Source organism: Lingula anatina, chromosome 2, assembly GCF_051362555.1.
Source record: "Lingula anatina isolate TDL-2025a chromosome 2, LinAna3.0, whole genome shotgun sequence".
NCBI lineage: Eukaryota > Metazoa > Brachiopoda > Lingulata > Lingulida > Lingulidae > Lingula > Lingula anatina.
The window spans coordinates 30,353,270-30,369,002 of NC_141768.1; the positions used below are offsets into that span (position 1 = coordinate 30,353,270).

Below are 15,733 nucleotides of genomic sequence, written 5' to 3' on the forward strand. Positions count from 1 at the left end.
GCAGAATCAAAAGTAAAAGACAAAAAAACGAACACGGGCGAAAGATTTCATTTTATTAAATATTCGCTAAGGCATACACTGGAGAATACTCGTACTTTACTCGTATTGAACTTTTTCATCTTCTTTTTTAGCTAATCTATCTGCCACTGTGAAGAATATTTTAAGTGAACGTTCAAAGGTAAAATGTGCCACAGGCTGCGGTGTATGGTTTATGACACTGTCTCAACCATGATTGTGACGGCCTCCACAAAAAAAAATCACCCAACTGTGTTAGTGAAGACAACGTGAGACGGGGCTGGGGGAATAAAGATGTTATTCAAGTAATAAGTCATGACTCGTCACTTGTACTGCACGTTAGATGAAAATGGAAAGTGTTATGACGGACTCAAGCAAACTGTAACTGTACCTGGGTCCGGATTGCTCAGTGCTTTGCCTGGGGGTGGTTGGTCGGGGGAGGAGGTAAAGAGTCAGCCCATGTAGGCCTATCAGGAGAGTTTATCACTCCGCTGAAACTGTGTTACAGCATGCACGCACGCACACAAACACACGCACGCACGCACACACACACACACACACACACACACACACACTGAAGGCTTGTTTTGTTTTATAAACAAGAGATAATCTTTGTGTGCAGTTCATTCGTCTGACCAGAAGCTCCAGCTTTGAAATGAAGTAATTGTTTCGATTTTTATTCATGTCTCGGCCAAATCTTCTCTTATTAGCCTTGAACTCTTTTTCATCCCCTTCTCTTATTTATTTATTTGTTTATCTGTGAAAAATTTTTAAGTAAACAATCTCTATTCACAAGGGAAATGTACCGCAGGCTGTTATGTTTTAATTTTGATGCTGTCTCAACCATGATTGTGACGGACTCCACAAATATCACCCAACTGTGTTAGTGAAGACATAACGTGAGACAGGTGGGGGGGGGGGGGGGGGGGGAGATGTTCTTAAAGTAATGAAATAATAATTCATGGGTACTGTTGGAAAACTATTTTAATTTAAGAGTAAATTTCTTGAAACTTACATATATACTGTACGGTAGATTAAAAAGCAATGTGATGAAACCAGCCTTCAACAAAATATCCAGTGTTATGAGGGACGTGAGCGGATGCCATATTAATATATTTAATGAGATGTGTGTACGACACGACATGGTCAAAATATGGAAATCAAGTGGGCCATATGCAACGCCGGCGTCAAGCCAGAACACTTCGCCGCTCTCTACCCGTCCAATGCCCCTTGCCGTAAAAATCTGCATACAAACACAGGCGATGCTCATTCCATTGCAATAAATGAAGAGCAAAATTAAGGACTGAAAATATTTCTCTGGGATATACAACATTGGTCAAAAAGGTTGTCCCACCCTCAGTATCATGTGCTTTTATTTATAAATGATCACATCACAGGTGAAGATTGTTATAAATAGTGATTTTCATTCCAGATACCACAACTAACATGATTATTGATACAGCAAATACAAGCTATCGGTGAAGATATCAATATTTAATACCATTTATTCACATTTATTACATGTACCCCCTCAAATCCGACGTTTCTCTGTGATTTTCACAGGGGCAAAGAAATGTCCATTAAATTAAAATGACATCACCAAATGTCACCAAATTTACACAATTTAGCATTAGGGTGTGCTCGTTAAAGGCCACGTGTCTAATATGTATGAGATATTTGTATAGGAAAATGAAATTTCACTGACGCAATAAGTCATGGGCAGTGATGACATGCTATTTAAACTTAAAATTAAAGGCCATCACTTGTACTGATGGGTAGATGAAAAATTTAGTAATATGATGGACTCAAGCAAACTGTAACTGTACCTAGGACGCAGATTGGTCGGTGCTTGGCACGGGGGGGGGGGGGGGGGCAGAGTGTCAGTAGATGTGTCAGGAGAGTTTACGACTATGATAAAAAGTGTGTTACAGCATACACGCACACACACACACACACACACACACACACACACACTGAAGGCTGGTTTTGTTGTATTTGAAACCAAATGGAAGAGCGCAGTGGTAAATACATTTACGGTGTGCTGGTTAATTCGCGCGGATTATGTGGTATAGATGGGTGTTAGAGCTAAAAGATCTGCGGGTAGGGTTAGTTAACGCCTAGAATCCATTGATAAGGCCTGGCAGCTCCTGCTTTTAAACGAAGTGATTATTTTTTAACGTCTTTGCTAAATCTACTTTACTCGTATTGGCCTTTTTAAAGTTAAAACTCTTTTTCATTCCCCTTTTTTAGCTAATCTATCTGCCACTGTGAAGAATATTTTAAGTGAACAACCTTTGTTCATAAGAAAAATGTGCCACAGGCTGCGGTGTCTGGTTTATGACGCTGTCTCAACCATGATTGTGACGAACTCCACAAAATCCACACAATTGTGTTAGTGAAGACAACGTGAGACACTTACGGGGCTGGGGGAGTAAAGATGTTCTCCAAGTAATAATTCATGGATAGTGTTGGAAAGCTATTTTTAAGAGTTAATGTCGTGAATCTAACATATACTATACTATACTAGGCCTACCCAACTACCAGAATGGGCACCGAATGATCCTGAATTCACTGGTAGATCAGATGGGGAATTTTTTGTCTCTGCGTCTGCTTGTCCGTATCACAATTTGATTGACGTTTGTTTATATAATCTGTCAATCAAGCTGTTATTACCTGACGGGATCGTCAAAACTGAATGACTTGATTTGCACGTTGTCGATCAAATAGTGCAGGAAGCTGAAACTTTACATGCTCGACAACTGTAGTTATCAACTGCGTAATTATTGTGATTGACGTTTATCAAAGTCGTGTGCTTTTGACAGCTTCCGTCAAAGTTGAATTAAACCGTATCTATGAGTTTGATTGGCACCTGTCTATCACAACACTTTTGTTACTTTTATTTAAATAGTACATTTTGCCATCCAGCTCTATCCAGTCTCAATTCCTACCCGTCCTGATACACTGTAGGTACGTCTCGACAGATACCTCTTGACAAATAACGACACCCGGCACTGTAAACCCATAAATGTACCGATAAATGCACGTGCCGACAGAATAATAGCCTAGAGTCTGCTTTTGAAAATGGAGCTTCTTAAAAATCACAACCCAGAGAGTACATGGTATCTGATAACACAGGCCCGTAGCCAGCAATTTTAAAGGGGGGGTTCTTTTTCTGAAAAAGTGGACCTTTTACCATATAATCCCCATGTACCTAGGTCAAATTTTACACAGAGTGGACCTTTTTCCAGCAAAAAGGGGGGTTCTTTCGAACCCCCGAACCCCCCCTGGCTACGGGCCTGTAACATAACAGTAAAGATTACAGGCACACGTACTGAAACATCAGTGGTCGTCATAGGTAAATGTTCTGACAAGCTCACCTTATTTACTTGTTATTTAATAAAGATTATTTCTTGTGATTAAACATCAATTACCATTATTTGAGGGTCATGGGGAAGACACATTTACCATGTTTTACCCTCAGTAACTAAATTTCAATGACTAAATTAAAACTTCGCCTTGATATTTATTATAGAAAGCATTATATTTACCCTCGACCTTGAAGTTTGATACAGTTTACCATACAAACATTGACAGCGTTGCTAGCTCTTTAATGTTACTTTATTCTTTATTCAGACTTGTGCTGTGTAAAAAAAGACATACGGAGATATTTGCGCCTCAATATATACTAAGCTCCATAAAAACATGTAATTTGATCATATAAATTTTGAAAGTTCCCTGTCACAAAATGCGTCCTTACTCTGAAATACTGGTACAGCCTGAGAACATGCGTTTTTCAGGCGTCTTGATTGGTAATTTGGTGCATGGGGGGGGGGGGGGGGGGGGAGGGGTAACATCTTCAACTTTGCAAAAGTGATATTCTAAGAGTAGGTATTGTAGCTGAATTTTCGTTCGCAAAGGTAATAAAAACATTTGGAAATATTGTTCGTACTCTGGTTAGCACATCCCCATACTAGGTATTTTGCTTGCCCTTGAAAGCCACTTTTTACCTCCCAAGATTCGTGAAACGTTCATTTTATTTAGCGTGAAGCACCCCATTCCTGTGACTAGTGAATGTGGCTTTTTTATTTTCCGTTATTCGTGAAACAAAGTCATTATATTTATGCACGGTGATTCGTGATTCGTGATTTTTGACGCGCATTTTCAGTGAAATATGAGTATAGTTTTATTTACTGTGATTTGTGAATTAATGATTTTATTTCCCGTGAATTGTGATCACCCCCCCTCCCCCCGGTGGTGCCCTCTCATACGGCAGCTGGGCTGTATCCTCCCGAGAGAGGTGAGAATATTTACACCTAGTCTGAATCAGTAAACAAAAAACGCATCTTGTCTTCTCTAACACAACCCAGCACAGGGGAATTTTTTTTCGGGGGGGGGGGGGTGTGAAACAGCCAGCCAAATAATTTGACATCAAACTTAATGGTTGATAACATTATTTTTGCCATTATTTTTGCAATTATGATGGTAGAAAGCCTTAATCCCGGGATTAGGACGCCTTGCGCCATATCAAATAACAAAAACAAGTTTAGATCGAAACTTGTGTTCAAAAAGCGGGTGCCCTGTACATTATTATGTAATACAAGTGAGCATTTCGGTGAGAGGTGTTCAGGTAGCACCAAGGTCAGTAGAAGATGGAGAAGACAGAGGTTCTTGGTACGTTGCTGCACTTTCCACATGTAGGCCAAAAATTTTGCACAGAAAATGACAGGAAGCTGTCGTAGTATTGTATAGATGATATAAGATAACGCTGTGTATTTTGTGTAGACGACGTTTGCCCAAATAATGCGTTTCGCACAGGGACATTTTAATCCTTATGACTGTGGGGACATTACACTTATGTCCAATACACTCTCCATTAGAATTTCAAAATCAGCTCAGAGTTTGAATGATTTATTTTCTGTAATTTCAGAGAAGGAACGCACTTGACAATGAGGAAGTGAGAGGCTTATTGCCGCTGTCCAAAGATCTGAACAAGTCCTCAACAAGTAATACGACTGGACAGGTATCTACATTCTCCTAATTGTTTTATTGGTGAGGTCATTGACCTGTTTTCAAAGTATCAAAAATATCATGTTTATAAAAGTAAACTTCAAACAGACAAATGCACGTTTAGTAACAACATGTTGAACTATTGTGTCATTGCATTCCTGGAAACGACGGGACCAGGTTGGGGAGGTGAGGGGTGGGGACGGGACCAGGTTGGGGAGGTGAGGGGTGGGGACGGGACCAGGGTGGGGAGGTGAGGGGTGGGGACGGGACCAGGTTGGGGAGGTGAGGGGTGGGGACGGGACCAGGGTGGGGAGGTGAGGGGTGGGGACGGGACCAGGTTGGGGAGGTGAGGGGTGGGGACGGGACCAGGGTGGGGAGGTGAGGGGTGGGGACGGGACCAGGGTGGGGAGGTGAGGGGTGGGTGGGGGTGGGCGGGGGTACAGTGTCCTTCCCTTAATTTAAGAGGTATCCCTTCTCTCTTCCATATTAACAAATCAAAACAAGAACAAGAACAAATGAAAAGCGGGAAAAAATTGTACATGAAACGAAACTAGACGAAATCCAGATAATGTATTTCTTCGTTTCCTCCCACTAAAAAAACCTGGCTTGGTCAGTGAAAATGTGCATAGATAATGTCCTTTTTTAGATCCTGTCAATTTTAAACTAATTGGGCGCATCTGCCAAATGTTTTCATTCTCTGACTTTCATTTCCGTGAATATTTCTGTTATCCGGGCACCTGGTCCTTTCATACCGCATCTTACTTATAAATGCAAAGAAGTATGTTGTCATTAAACAGTGCATAGGGTAGAAAAGAATAGGAATGGCAAAATAGTGTTTGGTTAACATAATCCCTTGTGTTCCAAATAGCATGTTGTAAAGATATACACATACTGCTTCATCAAACTGTGTCATGAATGTGATTTTCTTTGTTTATTTCAGTGGCTCCCAACTGCTGTTTACCGGGTGATTGGATGCGTCGCCGATCAAAGACATCAGATTCATGTTGGACATCGCCTGAGCCCATGCCAAGATTGTCTCGCTTGTTGAAGTTTGTCTTGTAGTTTATTTACAGGGTTGACATTTGATATGAAATGTAATCTTTACCTTGGATAGTAATATTCTGCATAAAATGTGTATAAAAAATTGTTGTACGCAGCAAAAATTTTGAACGAAACTTATGATCAGAGAAAAAGAAAGAAATGGATGGCGTCGACCCTGCATGTCGCTGGTTATATAATATAGATTTGTTTCTAAATCGTAGTACAGTATTTTATCCGCTCATATCGTTTCAAGGTATTTTATTTATTATGTATATTTATTATTGTGTCGGAAGGAAGTACCCATCAATTCTCAAACAAAAATACGGCACTTTTTGGAGTTCACCTTTAACAAAATAATTTTAATCCAAAAAGTATTTTGCTGAAATGATGGATGAAAACAAAAATGATAGTTATCAAATATTATTATTATTATTATTATTATTATTATTATTATTATTATTATGCGATTTTTAGGTAGAGTACTGCGCCAGTACTATTGATTTTCTAGTTGAAGGTAAAAATTGTCTGTGGGCAAATCTTCAATTAGTCACTTAGCTGTGCATTTGAGGATATTTGAAATATTTATTTTGAATTAAATTGAACTGAATTCTGAGATTCCGATAAGAAAAATATCTCAACTTCATTACATGAAACTTTTGAGACACAAACGGTTTCATACAGTGACCGTTAAGTTTGAGAAATGAACAAGTTGTTAATTAAAAATAACTTACAAACACAGTTGTTCAAGTTATAATGCTTTGGAGATTACAGCGTTAGGAAAATGATTAAATTTGTCCACGTGATTGCAGAATTGCCCATGTATAAGAAACGATCCTGTTTTTAAATTGTGGACTTAAGTTTGTGACGCATGTTAAGAATGAACTTACTTTGGTTTCGGTGTTTTGATATTTTTGTCTGATCAGTGACAGAGACCCATGTACTGTGCTTGGAGGGGTCTAAAACAGTGTTAAGAAAATGAAACCAGGAGAGAAATAGGGATTTTCACGAAATTACTGCGCATTCGTTATTGCAGTAGGGGGAATATATGTTACCAGCGTGATAAAAATTGTCCCTTCTTAGGACCACCAAAATTTATCAGCATTGCATGAGCTCATTTGTGTGTTGTTCGACTTTTTGCCAATATCGCAAAGCAGAAATGTAAGTGCTCTCCTGGAAAAACTTTTGTTCATATGCATGAAAATATCTATTATTAATTAATATTTCTTTGGTTGTGATTGAGGGGTGATTGAGAGAAAAAGGTCTGATTGGATGCCAGTCCCGCGCGTCCTGTTGGGGTATTTTTGCTAAGTGTTTCTTGATCACTGAGCACCAGAGACCAGAGTAAGGGCGTTAGCATTTATAGATTAATGAATTTTAAGTCACCGTTTTTGTTTCTGCGTAATCTTTTCAGATTTGTTTGTATATTTTTCTTAAATGTCATGACTAGAATAAGCTTTGAAATTGACCATGTTTTTATGCTGTTCCTGATTCGCATGTGTGCAAATTTAAGTTTTCGCTCAAAGTCGTGTCATTAACCTACCAATATTAAGGATGTAATGAAATGAAAACAAAATAATGTAAAACACTCGATTCTTAAAAATGACTTTTTTGTCTACCCTTTTCTGTGCGAGAATCAGCACGACGGCATAGAACAAGGTGTGCGTGAGTGCGAGTGCACGTGAGGGGAAGACGCCTATGTGAGATTATATGCATTTTGGAATTTCGATATCATTCACACCACTGAAATTGGATACTTTGCTCCTCAATGAAATTAGTAATCAATTATTAACGTCAACTTTGAACAAAATTTGACAAGTACGATATGATTTCAATTTATCTTCCAGTCCTGGTCATTTTTTTATATGAATTTTGATTTAGTAAGAATTATGTCGAAATTATCTTTTATAAAAATAAATAGAATTTGTTGTTTGAGCAGCAATTTCCAAAGTGCATAAAATCCTTCATATGTGTTAGTTAGTTTACTATCTGGTAGACTTCTTGTATATTTTTGTAAAAGCATAATTTATAGAATTTTTTAGAAATTTGACACTACTGTAATGATTGCTATGAACGTAGAAAAAACGTAACTTCACGTATTTTGTTTTGTATAAAACTTCGTTGAAATTACTTGGAATTTATTGAAACAATAAATAATGAAAATAATGTACAGATATTTGTATGTTGAATTCCCTTTAATTTTTCACCTTCTGTTCCCTTTAGCTCTCGTTCTCTAGTTCACAGGTCTTACCTATAGAGCCTCTTGTATTAGTTTACCTTGATTATTTGAATATTTTTTTGCAAAAGGTAATTTGCTGGGACCCAGGAGCGCCAGGTTTCGAACTTGGGACTTTTTGACTCAGAGGCAAGCGCGTTACCTACTCCTCTAACTGTTCCCACCCACCCTCCTTGGGAAGACTTTCCTCTTATAGTAACCAAAGGGAAATTTCTGTAAAGCCCCTTGAAAAGTATTCAATGATTTACAAGTACCCGAACCAAGAAACGAACCCAAACCCGAGGGGTACCATTGAGTCAATGGAATTATTGTAGTAACCTAAGTAAAATTCTAAACAAATCGTAATACCTTAAAGAAATTTTAGAAACGTAAGACAAGTTTGAAGCCCAACCCCAGGTTGCCGCTGAGAAACGCAACCGTCAAAGAAATAACTAAGACATTTTGTATATTTGGAAAGTCTTTATTTAGTGCCAAACAACTATGTATTAATTATATCTAAGTATTTTATTGAAAAACTACCAAGTTTAAGTACACTTAAATCGCTACTTAATCACTTTGAATATCTGTAAGACATGCATGTAAAACAAAGTTATATCTCAAAGGTGTAACATATACAACAAATGTATTACATTTCACCAATAAATGGTCAACTTAACTACTCGTTTACGGTTTGGTGTTATCAATATCTACAAGCATTCCTAAAAAAAATCAGAACAAATTTGAGAAATTGACAGTAATTAAAGAGATATAAAGCAGTTCATCAATTATTACACAAAATGTGTGCGTCACTGACTAATAAGATCAATAACTTGTGACTATTTCTATATTTACATGATTTATTTGATTTAGTCACCACTCGTTACCTTGCTGGTACTTTCGCCCTAAAAAGTTCGGAAACATCGTTATTTTGAATAATCATAAAACAACCATATTTAGTTACGGTAAATATTTTAACCAAATATTGTTGATTAATGAACCCACAATTTGTTAATGTTTATTTACACAGAAAATTTTCCCAACACATTACATATTTTTTTTTTTTTTTGGTTATTGAAAAACAATTTCACGTTTCCGAACTTTCTTGGTCGCGTGTATCATAACCAACAATCTCCCAGGGCCGCTAATTCCATGTACACTTTTCTCTGGCGCATGCAGGTCAGAAAATTCCCATCGTTTAACTAGAAACATATCTGTGAAAACGTGTATCTAGTGAAAAATCAATCTGTGGCCCTGGTAGAGGGTAATCATTATTGTATTTAACATTTAACAAAGGCCACGTCGGCAAACTTGAAGGTCTTACGAGAATAGAGCACGTTGAAAGGCATAAGGGACAGATATCTTTACTGAAATAAACCAAACCTGTATCTGACGACCACGCAGTCTTAGACACGCCATGTTTCTAGTACTCAATGCCTTATTTTAAAGGTATCAACATGAGGTATCAACAGAACGATTAACATTTGTTAGAAAGAGTATTTTGCGCTATCAGTTTGCCCCTATGCCTTGAAGGGTTGACATTGTTGGCCAGTGAAGCCACAGTTTTTAAAACTCCGTCACACAAAGATCTGTACGTGTAGCTATAATTAAACTTATATATTCAACGGACTGAAATAGTACAACTGGACTAGTGAAATCGTTTTTAGAAATGGAAGTCTTATACAGTGTACCTACTGTCTGTTATGCTTTTTTTATTTCGACCTCAAACCGCTTACTACAAATATTTACATGTCAGTAAATAGGAATTTAAATGGGAGATTCCACAGCATTTCCCCTTTTTTGTCTGCTTCTTGTAAATATACTCCTTGTACGTCTTCAACTGACGATACTTTTTCTACTAACGAAGTCCGAAATAGTTTTCATTTCCATAGGACGTGATAAGGTGAAGTTATGGAGGAAGCAAAATGTTGTGGAGGAAACACTGGGGAATGGCCAAACCATTTTTATGCATGCACGCGTCACAATACTTCTTATAAAATTAATTACAAATATGTGAACATTAAATCCCTAACACTGATACATTGAAACGTTATACCGAATTGGTTGAAACATAAATATCGTATACTTAGTTTCCACACCGCCTCGCATCCACTCCCTGATCACGTAAGGTGTAACAACTCTTCCCAGAGAGTAGGTTCAATTTGCTTTATGGGGGAGGGGCTAAAGCTTTTCTGTTCAACTCTCACTCTTATCTGACAAGCAAAACTTGATTAAAAATTTACTAAAATCAAATGCATATATATGTATATATAGTGGATTTGTGTTAAATATATTCCAAAAAAGAAACCAGAAGAAAACAGCCAAAATGAAATAATGTAATGAGGTCAATGGCGATTCTAAAATGGCCCACTGCTTTTATCTGAACAGTTTTCGCCATGTTTGACAAACTGGGCAGTACTATAACGCCACCTGGAGGAAAATATGATCGTCTCTGTTGCAATAAGTACCTACCACATTATGATATCAACATACTACATGTAGCTGTATATGACATCTACGTCTTTGTATGTCCACACATGAATCTACATGTATGAACGGATGTATGTGAGCAAAAATCTATAAGGTTGGTTTTTAAACGTTAGACCTACATCTGTGTTTCAGTCTAGAAAGAGCAACTTGATTATGACTGAGGTAAGCTTATCTGTTGACTGTGTGTAATTGAAGTGAATTTTTGAGAAGTGAAAACTAGACTTAAAAGACTGGCAAATTCCGATGATAAAAACAGTTAAACATTAATAATAATGACATATCAAGTCCAATGTTTGTGACATTTGTACAACTGAAGCTTAACAACTGCATAAATCTGAGATAAGCTTATCAGTTGATTGTGTATCACGAAAAAGATTTTTTGGACAACATATTTTATTATTACATTTAAAAACTGGCAAATCACATGGCTTACAATAGTTAAAAAATAAATAAAATATATAAAATAATAATAATAATCTTTATTGGAGAATCGCAACCCGAAGGTTGAAGTTATACAATTATGTTATACAATTATATATGAATATTCAAGTCAAAGTCAAAGTTAAGCATTAATAATTTTGACAAATCTAGTCCATTATTTGTGATACTTGTACAAATGCTGCTTAACAGCAACAGAAATGTGATAACTCATCACTTACACTGTGTGATTACTGATGACTGTGTAACGGCATATTTTTCAAAACATTTTAAAAGAGTGAAACTTACATTTAAAAAACTGCTAAATTCAACAGATTAAAATAGCAAAACGTTAATAACTCTGCGAGATGTAGGCCCTACTGTCATGTTTGTAAAACTTGTACAACTGTGGCTTAATTAGCAACTGAAATAATCTAAAATAAGCTGATCAGTTAACTGTATGTAATGAAAGTAATATTTAGGACAACATATTTGAGAAAACTGATAACATCTATAAAAAACTGGCAAATTCCATGGATAAAAATAGTTTTAAAAATCTAGTCCAATGTTTGTGAAATGTATACCACTTAGGTAAAAAAAAAAAAAACAAGTTAATCTGCTACGTGTAATTAAAGTGTTTTTTTTTTCACAATTCATTTGAGAAAGGTGAAAACCAGCTGGAGTAAACACATTTTTATAGAAACAAAAAGGGAAACCACCTTAAGTGTTGTGCTTGACAAAATACGGTAAACAACAGTTCTCAATTTTTTGAAGAATACATATATTACAATTCATAACAAATTGTGGGGAGAATTAATGTTCAAATTCAAGGTTGCAAAAAGAATGAGAATATAAGACTTCCCATCCAAGTTCAATTGTATATATCACAGCTTGGAAATTTGAAAAGTGCGCTTCATGGCTAAAAGTAGGTCAAGGGTCAAATTCAAGGCCACAGGAAGACTGTCAATGTATGAGTTCTTATTCAAGTTCGGTAGTTTAATAGCAACTTTGGGCATGTATCTGGCAGTTTTGGAGATATAAGGGACAAAAAAGTTGCAAAGTTCAGTTCATGGTGAAAAGTAGGTCAGAGGTCAAATTCAAGGTGACAGATTGCCAGTATGTGACTTCCTATTCAAGTTTTATAGTTACTGTGGGCATATCTCTGGCAGTTTTGTAAATATAAGGGACAGAGAGTTGTAAGGTTCAGTTCAAATTGAAAATTAGGTCAAAGGTCAATCTCAAGGTGACAGATTGCAAGTATATGACTTCCTATTGAAGGTCTATAGTAACTATGTGGGGGGTACCTCTAATTTTGGAGTTATTTCACATTTTATTTTCACCAATGGATATTGCAACATTGTACTTTCTGATATGGTGCAACTTGTATACCATATGGACAACAAAAACAGACACCATCCCCAGTGTTGTGCTTGACAAGATCTATAAAATGCACTAAACAAAAGGTTTCTAGCATTTATGGTTCCAGGATTAGAGTTTGCAGTTAAGAAATCTGGCTGCAATGTTGTGCTTGACAAGATCTATAAAATGCACTAAACAAAAGGTTTCTACCATTTATGGTTCCAGGATTAGAGTTTGCAGTTAAGAAATCTGGCTGCAATGTTGTGCTTGACAAGATCTATAAAATGCACTAAACAAAAGGTTTCTAGCATTTATGGTTCCAGGATTAGAGTTTGCAGTTAAGAAATCTGGCTGCTTCTCCCATAAAAATGCACCAACTGACCCCAAACTCACGAAGATGAAAGATAACCCTAAGGGTAATACCTGCCCATAATATTATAGGATAGGTCTGTGTAGATTCAGAAAATCAGCATGAATGAAAAAAATTTTAAAGAAAATTTTGGCCCATTTAACCTTAAATGGGCATATTTCAAATCCCACATACCACTTTCAGTCATCCATAGAAACTTTTCCTGCAATGCCTTTAGTTTGGGAGATATTTTGCATTTCATTTTGCAAATTTTGGACAAGGGTGCAATGTGACGAACACCACACCTACACCGCGTACCCAAAATTCACATGGATCAAGTTGAGATTATATCTGACCTACATACAAGAGATGGATACATGGTCTCTTATAGTTTAAGAGGAGAAGCAGTAACAGTGATGTGGTGGCAGAGAACAGTGTGCAATAAGACTTAAAATGTATCAAAATTACCATCATGAATATAATTAAATATTAGCAATTTTGTCAATTATATTTTATTTCTTTTTAATTTTGAAAAAATGACATTTGACAACTGCAGATATCTGTGATAAGCTTATCAGTTGACTGTGTGTAACAGAAGTGCAGCTTATTGGCAATTTATATGAGAAGAGTGAGAATTATTGAAAACAAATATTTTAATACGCCAATATATCATATATATCATTCAATATATCATTCAATCTCCAAAGAAACATCATATGTGATCATTTGTTTGCTTGTGTAGAGGTGACAAATTGTCCAGAAATGTGACCTAGAAAACAACATATACCCATTCAAGACTTCTTCTTACTACCAATACCAGGTGCAGATTCCTCCTTACAATCAGTTTCTGGAATAGGGTTTAGCACACCATCTGACAAAATATATTTGAAAAAAGTGTAAATTAAATATTAAAAAGTGATAAATTTCCCAGATTAAAATAGTTAAACATAAATACTTTTGAAAAAGTTAAGCTAAATAGATGACAACATTGAAAAAAATGCCAAATTTGATAACTTAAAATAGTTAAACATTAATAATGTTGGCAAATCTACTCCAATATTTGTGAAATTTGTACAAATCATGCTTAACATCTAAAAAATCTGTGAAAAGCACATCAGTTGACAATGTCAAATGAAAAAGATTTTTTCAGAACATATATTTTTAGAAAACTGAAAATGACATTGAAAAGACTGCCAAATTCCATGACTTAAAATAGTTAAACATTAATAATTTTGACAAATCTGGTCCAATCTTTGTGAAATTTATACAAATGATGCATAACAACAATAATAACCTCATCAGTTGACTGGGTCCAATGAAGATTTTTTAAGACAATATAATTGAGAAAAATGAATATAACATTAAAAAGACTGGCAATTTTCATGGTATAAAATAGTTAAATGTTAATAGTTTTGACAAATCAAGTCCAATATTTTTGAAATTTGTACAAATGATGCTTAAAATCTGAAAAACTCATCAGTTGACTGTGTCTAATGAAAAAGATTTTTAAGATCATATTAATTGGAGAAAAACTAAAAATTACATTGAAAAGACTGCCAAATTCCATGGTCTAAAATAGTTAAACGTTAAAAATTTTGACAAATCTTGTCCAATATTTGTGGAATTTGGACAGATGATGCTTAACAATAACAAAAATCTGTGATAAGCTTAACAGTTGACAGTGTGTAATAGAATTGTACTTGTTTGGTATTTTGTATGTGAAGGGTGAGAATTATATGTTGTCTTTTGCTGTCTGTTTTTTCTAAACTTTGATAAACTTAACAAATCTTGTCTAATATTTGTGAAATTTGGATAGATGATGCATAACAACAATAATAAAAATCTGTGATAAGCTCATCAGTTGACTGTGTCTCATTAAAAAGATTTTTTTTTGGACAATAAAACTGAGAAAATTAAAAATGAAATTGAAAAGACTGCAAAATGCGGTGCCTTAAAATAGTTAAATATTAATAATTTTCACAAAACTTGTTCAATATTTGTGAAATTTGGAGAGATGATGCTTAGCAATAACAAAAATCTGTGATAAGCTTAACAGTTGACAGTGTGTGATAGAATTGTAGTTGTTTGACATTTTGTATGCGAAGAGTGAGAATTATCTACAATATTTTTTTTTCAATTTCAAAACATCTAATTAGACTCACATTAAACATCAAATATTATGATTTGAGTTTGTTTGTGTAAGAGGTGACAAATTACCCATAATTGTCCTCTGGAAAAGAATATATACCCATTTAAGACATCTCCTTACTACCAATACCAGATGCAGATTCCTCCTTACAATCGGTTTCTGGAATAGGGTTTAGCACACCATTTGACAATGTCCTAAAGCTTGCCATATACCATCTATTGTACACATAGATGAGACATAGTATTGCTCTTGCTGTTGTCTTTTGCTGTCTGTTTTTTCTATAGGAATTAGCCCTGACCAGATAGGAAGAATCAGTTCACGAAAAAAGCCATCACGCTGTATGGAAAAGGTCACCTGGAAAAAGAACAATATGTTTAATAAAAGTGAAAATTAAATTCTAAAAATTGACAAATTTCAGACACTAAAATAGATGAAAAATAATTTTGATAAACTTAACCTAAACAGTTGACTATGTCTAAAAAAAGGATATTTTCAGAACATATAAAATTGAGAAATACTGAAAATGACATTGAAAAGACTGCAAAATGCGGTGCCTTAAAATAGTTAAACGTTAATAATTTTCACAAATCTTGTCCAAAATTTGTGAAATTTGGACAGATGATGCATAACAATAATAAAAATCTGTGATAAGCTCATCAGTTGACTGTGTCTCATGAAAAACATTTTTCAGAGCATA

At 35.5% G+C, this 15,733-nt stretch overlaps 1 protein-coding gene across 2 annotated transcripts; it reads left to right on the forward strand.

Annotated features, from left to right (window-relative positions):
* The first annotated feature begins 4,416 nt into the window (after positions 1–4,416).
* LOC147763557 (uncharacterized) lies at positions 4,417–8,226 on the forward strand. 2 transcript variants are annotated; one of them, XM_087006425.1, is made up of 3 exons: positions 4,417–4,709; positions 4,943–5,035; positions 5,963–8,226. In XM_087006425.1, exons 1-3 carry the CDS (start codon positions 4,665–4,667, stop codon positions 6,068–6,070), a joined length of 246 nt encoding a protein of 81 aa, XP_086862551.1. In that variant the 5' UTR covers positions 4,417–4,664; the 3' UTR covers positions 6,071–8,226. The 2 variants fall into 2 exon arrangements, with proteins under 2 accessions (XP_086862551.1, XP_086862550.1); XM_087006424.1 differs by having other exon boundaries at positions 4,417–4,686.
* The last annotated feature ends 7,507 nt before the right edge of the window (positions 8,227–15,733 follow it).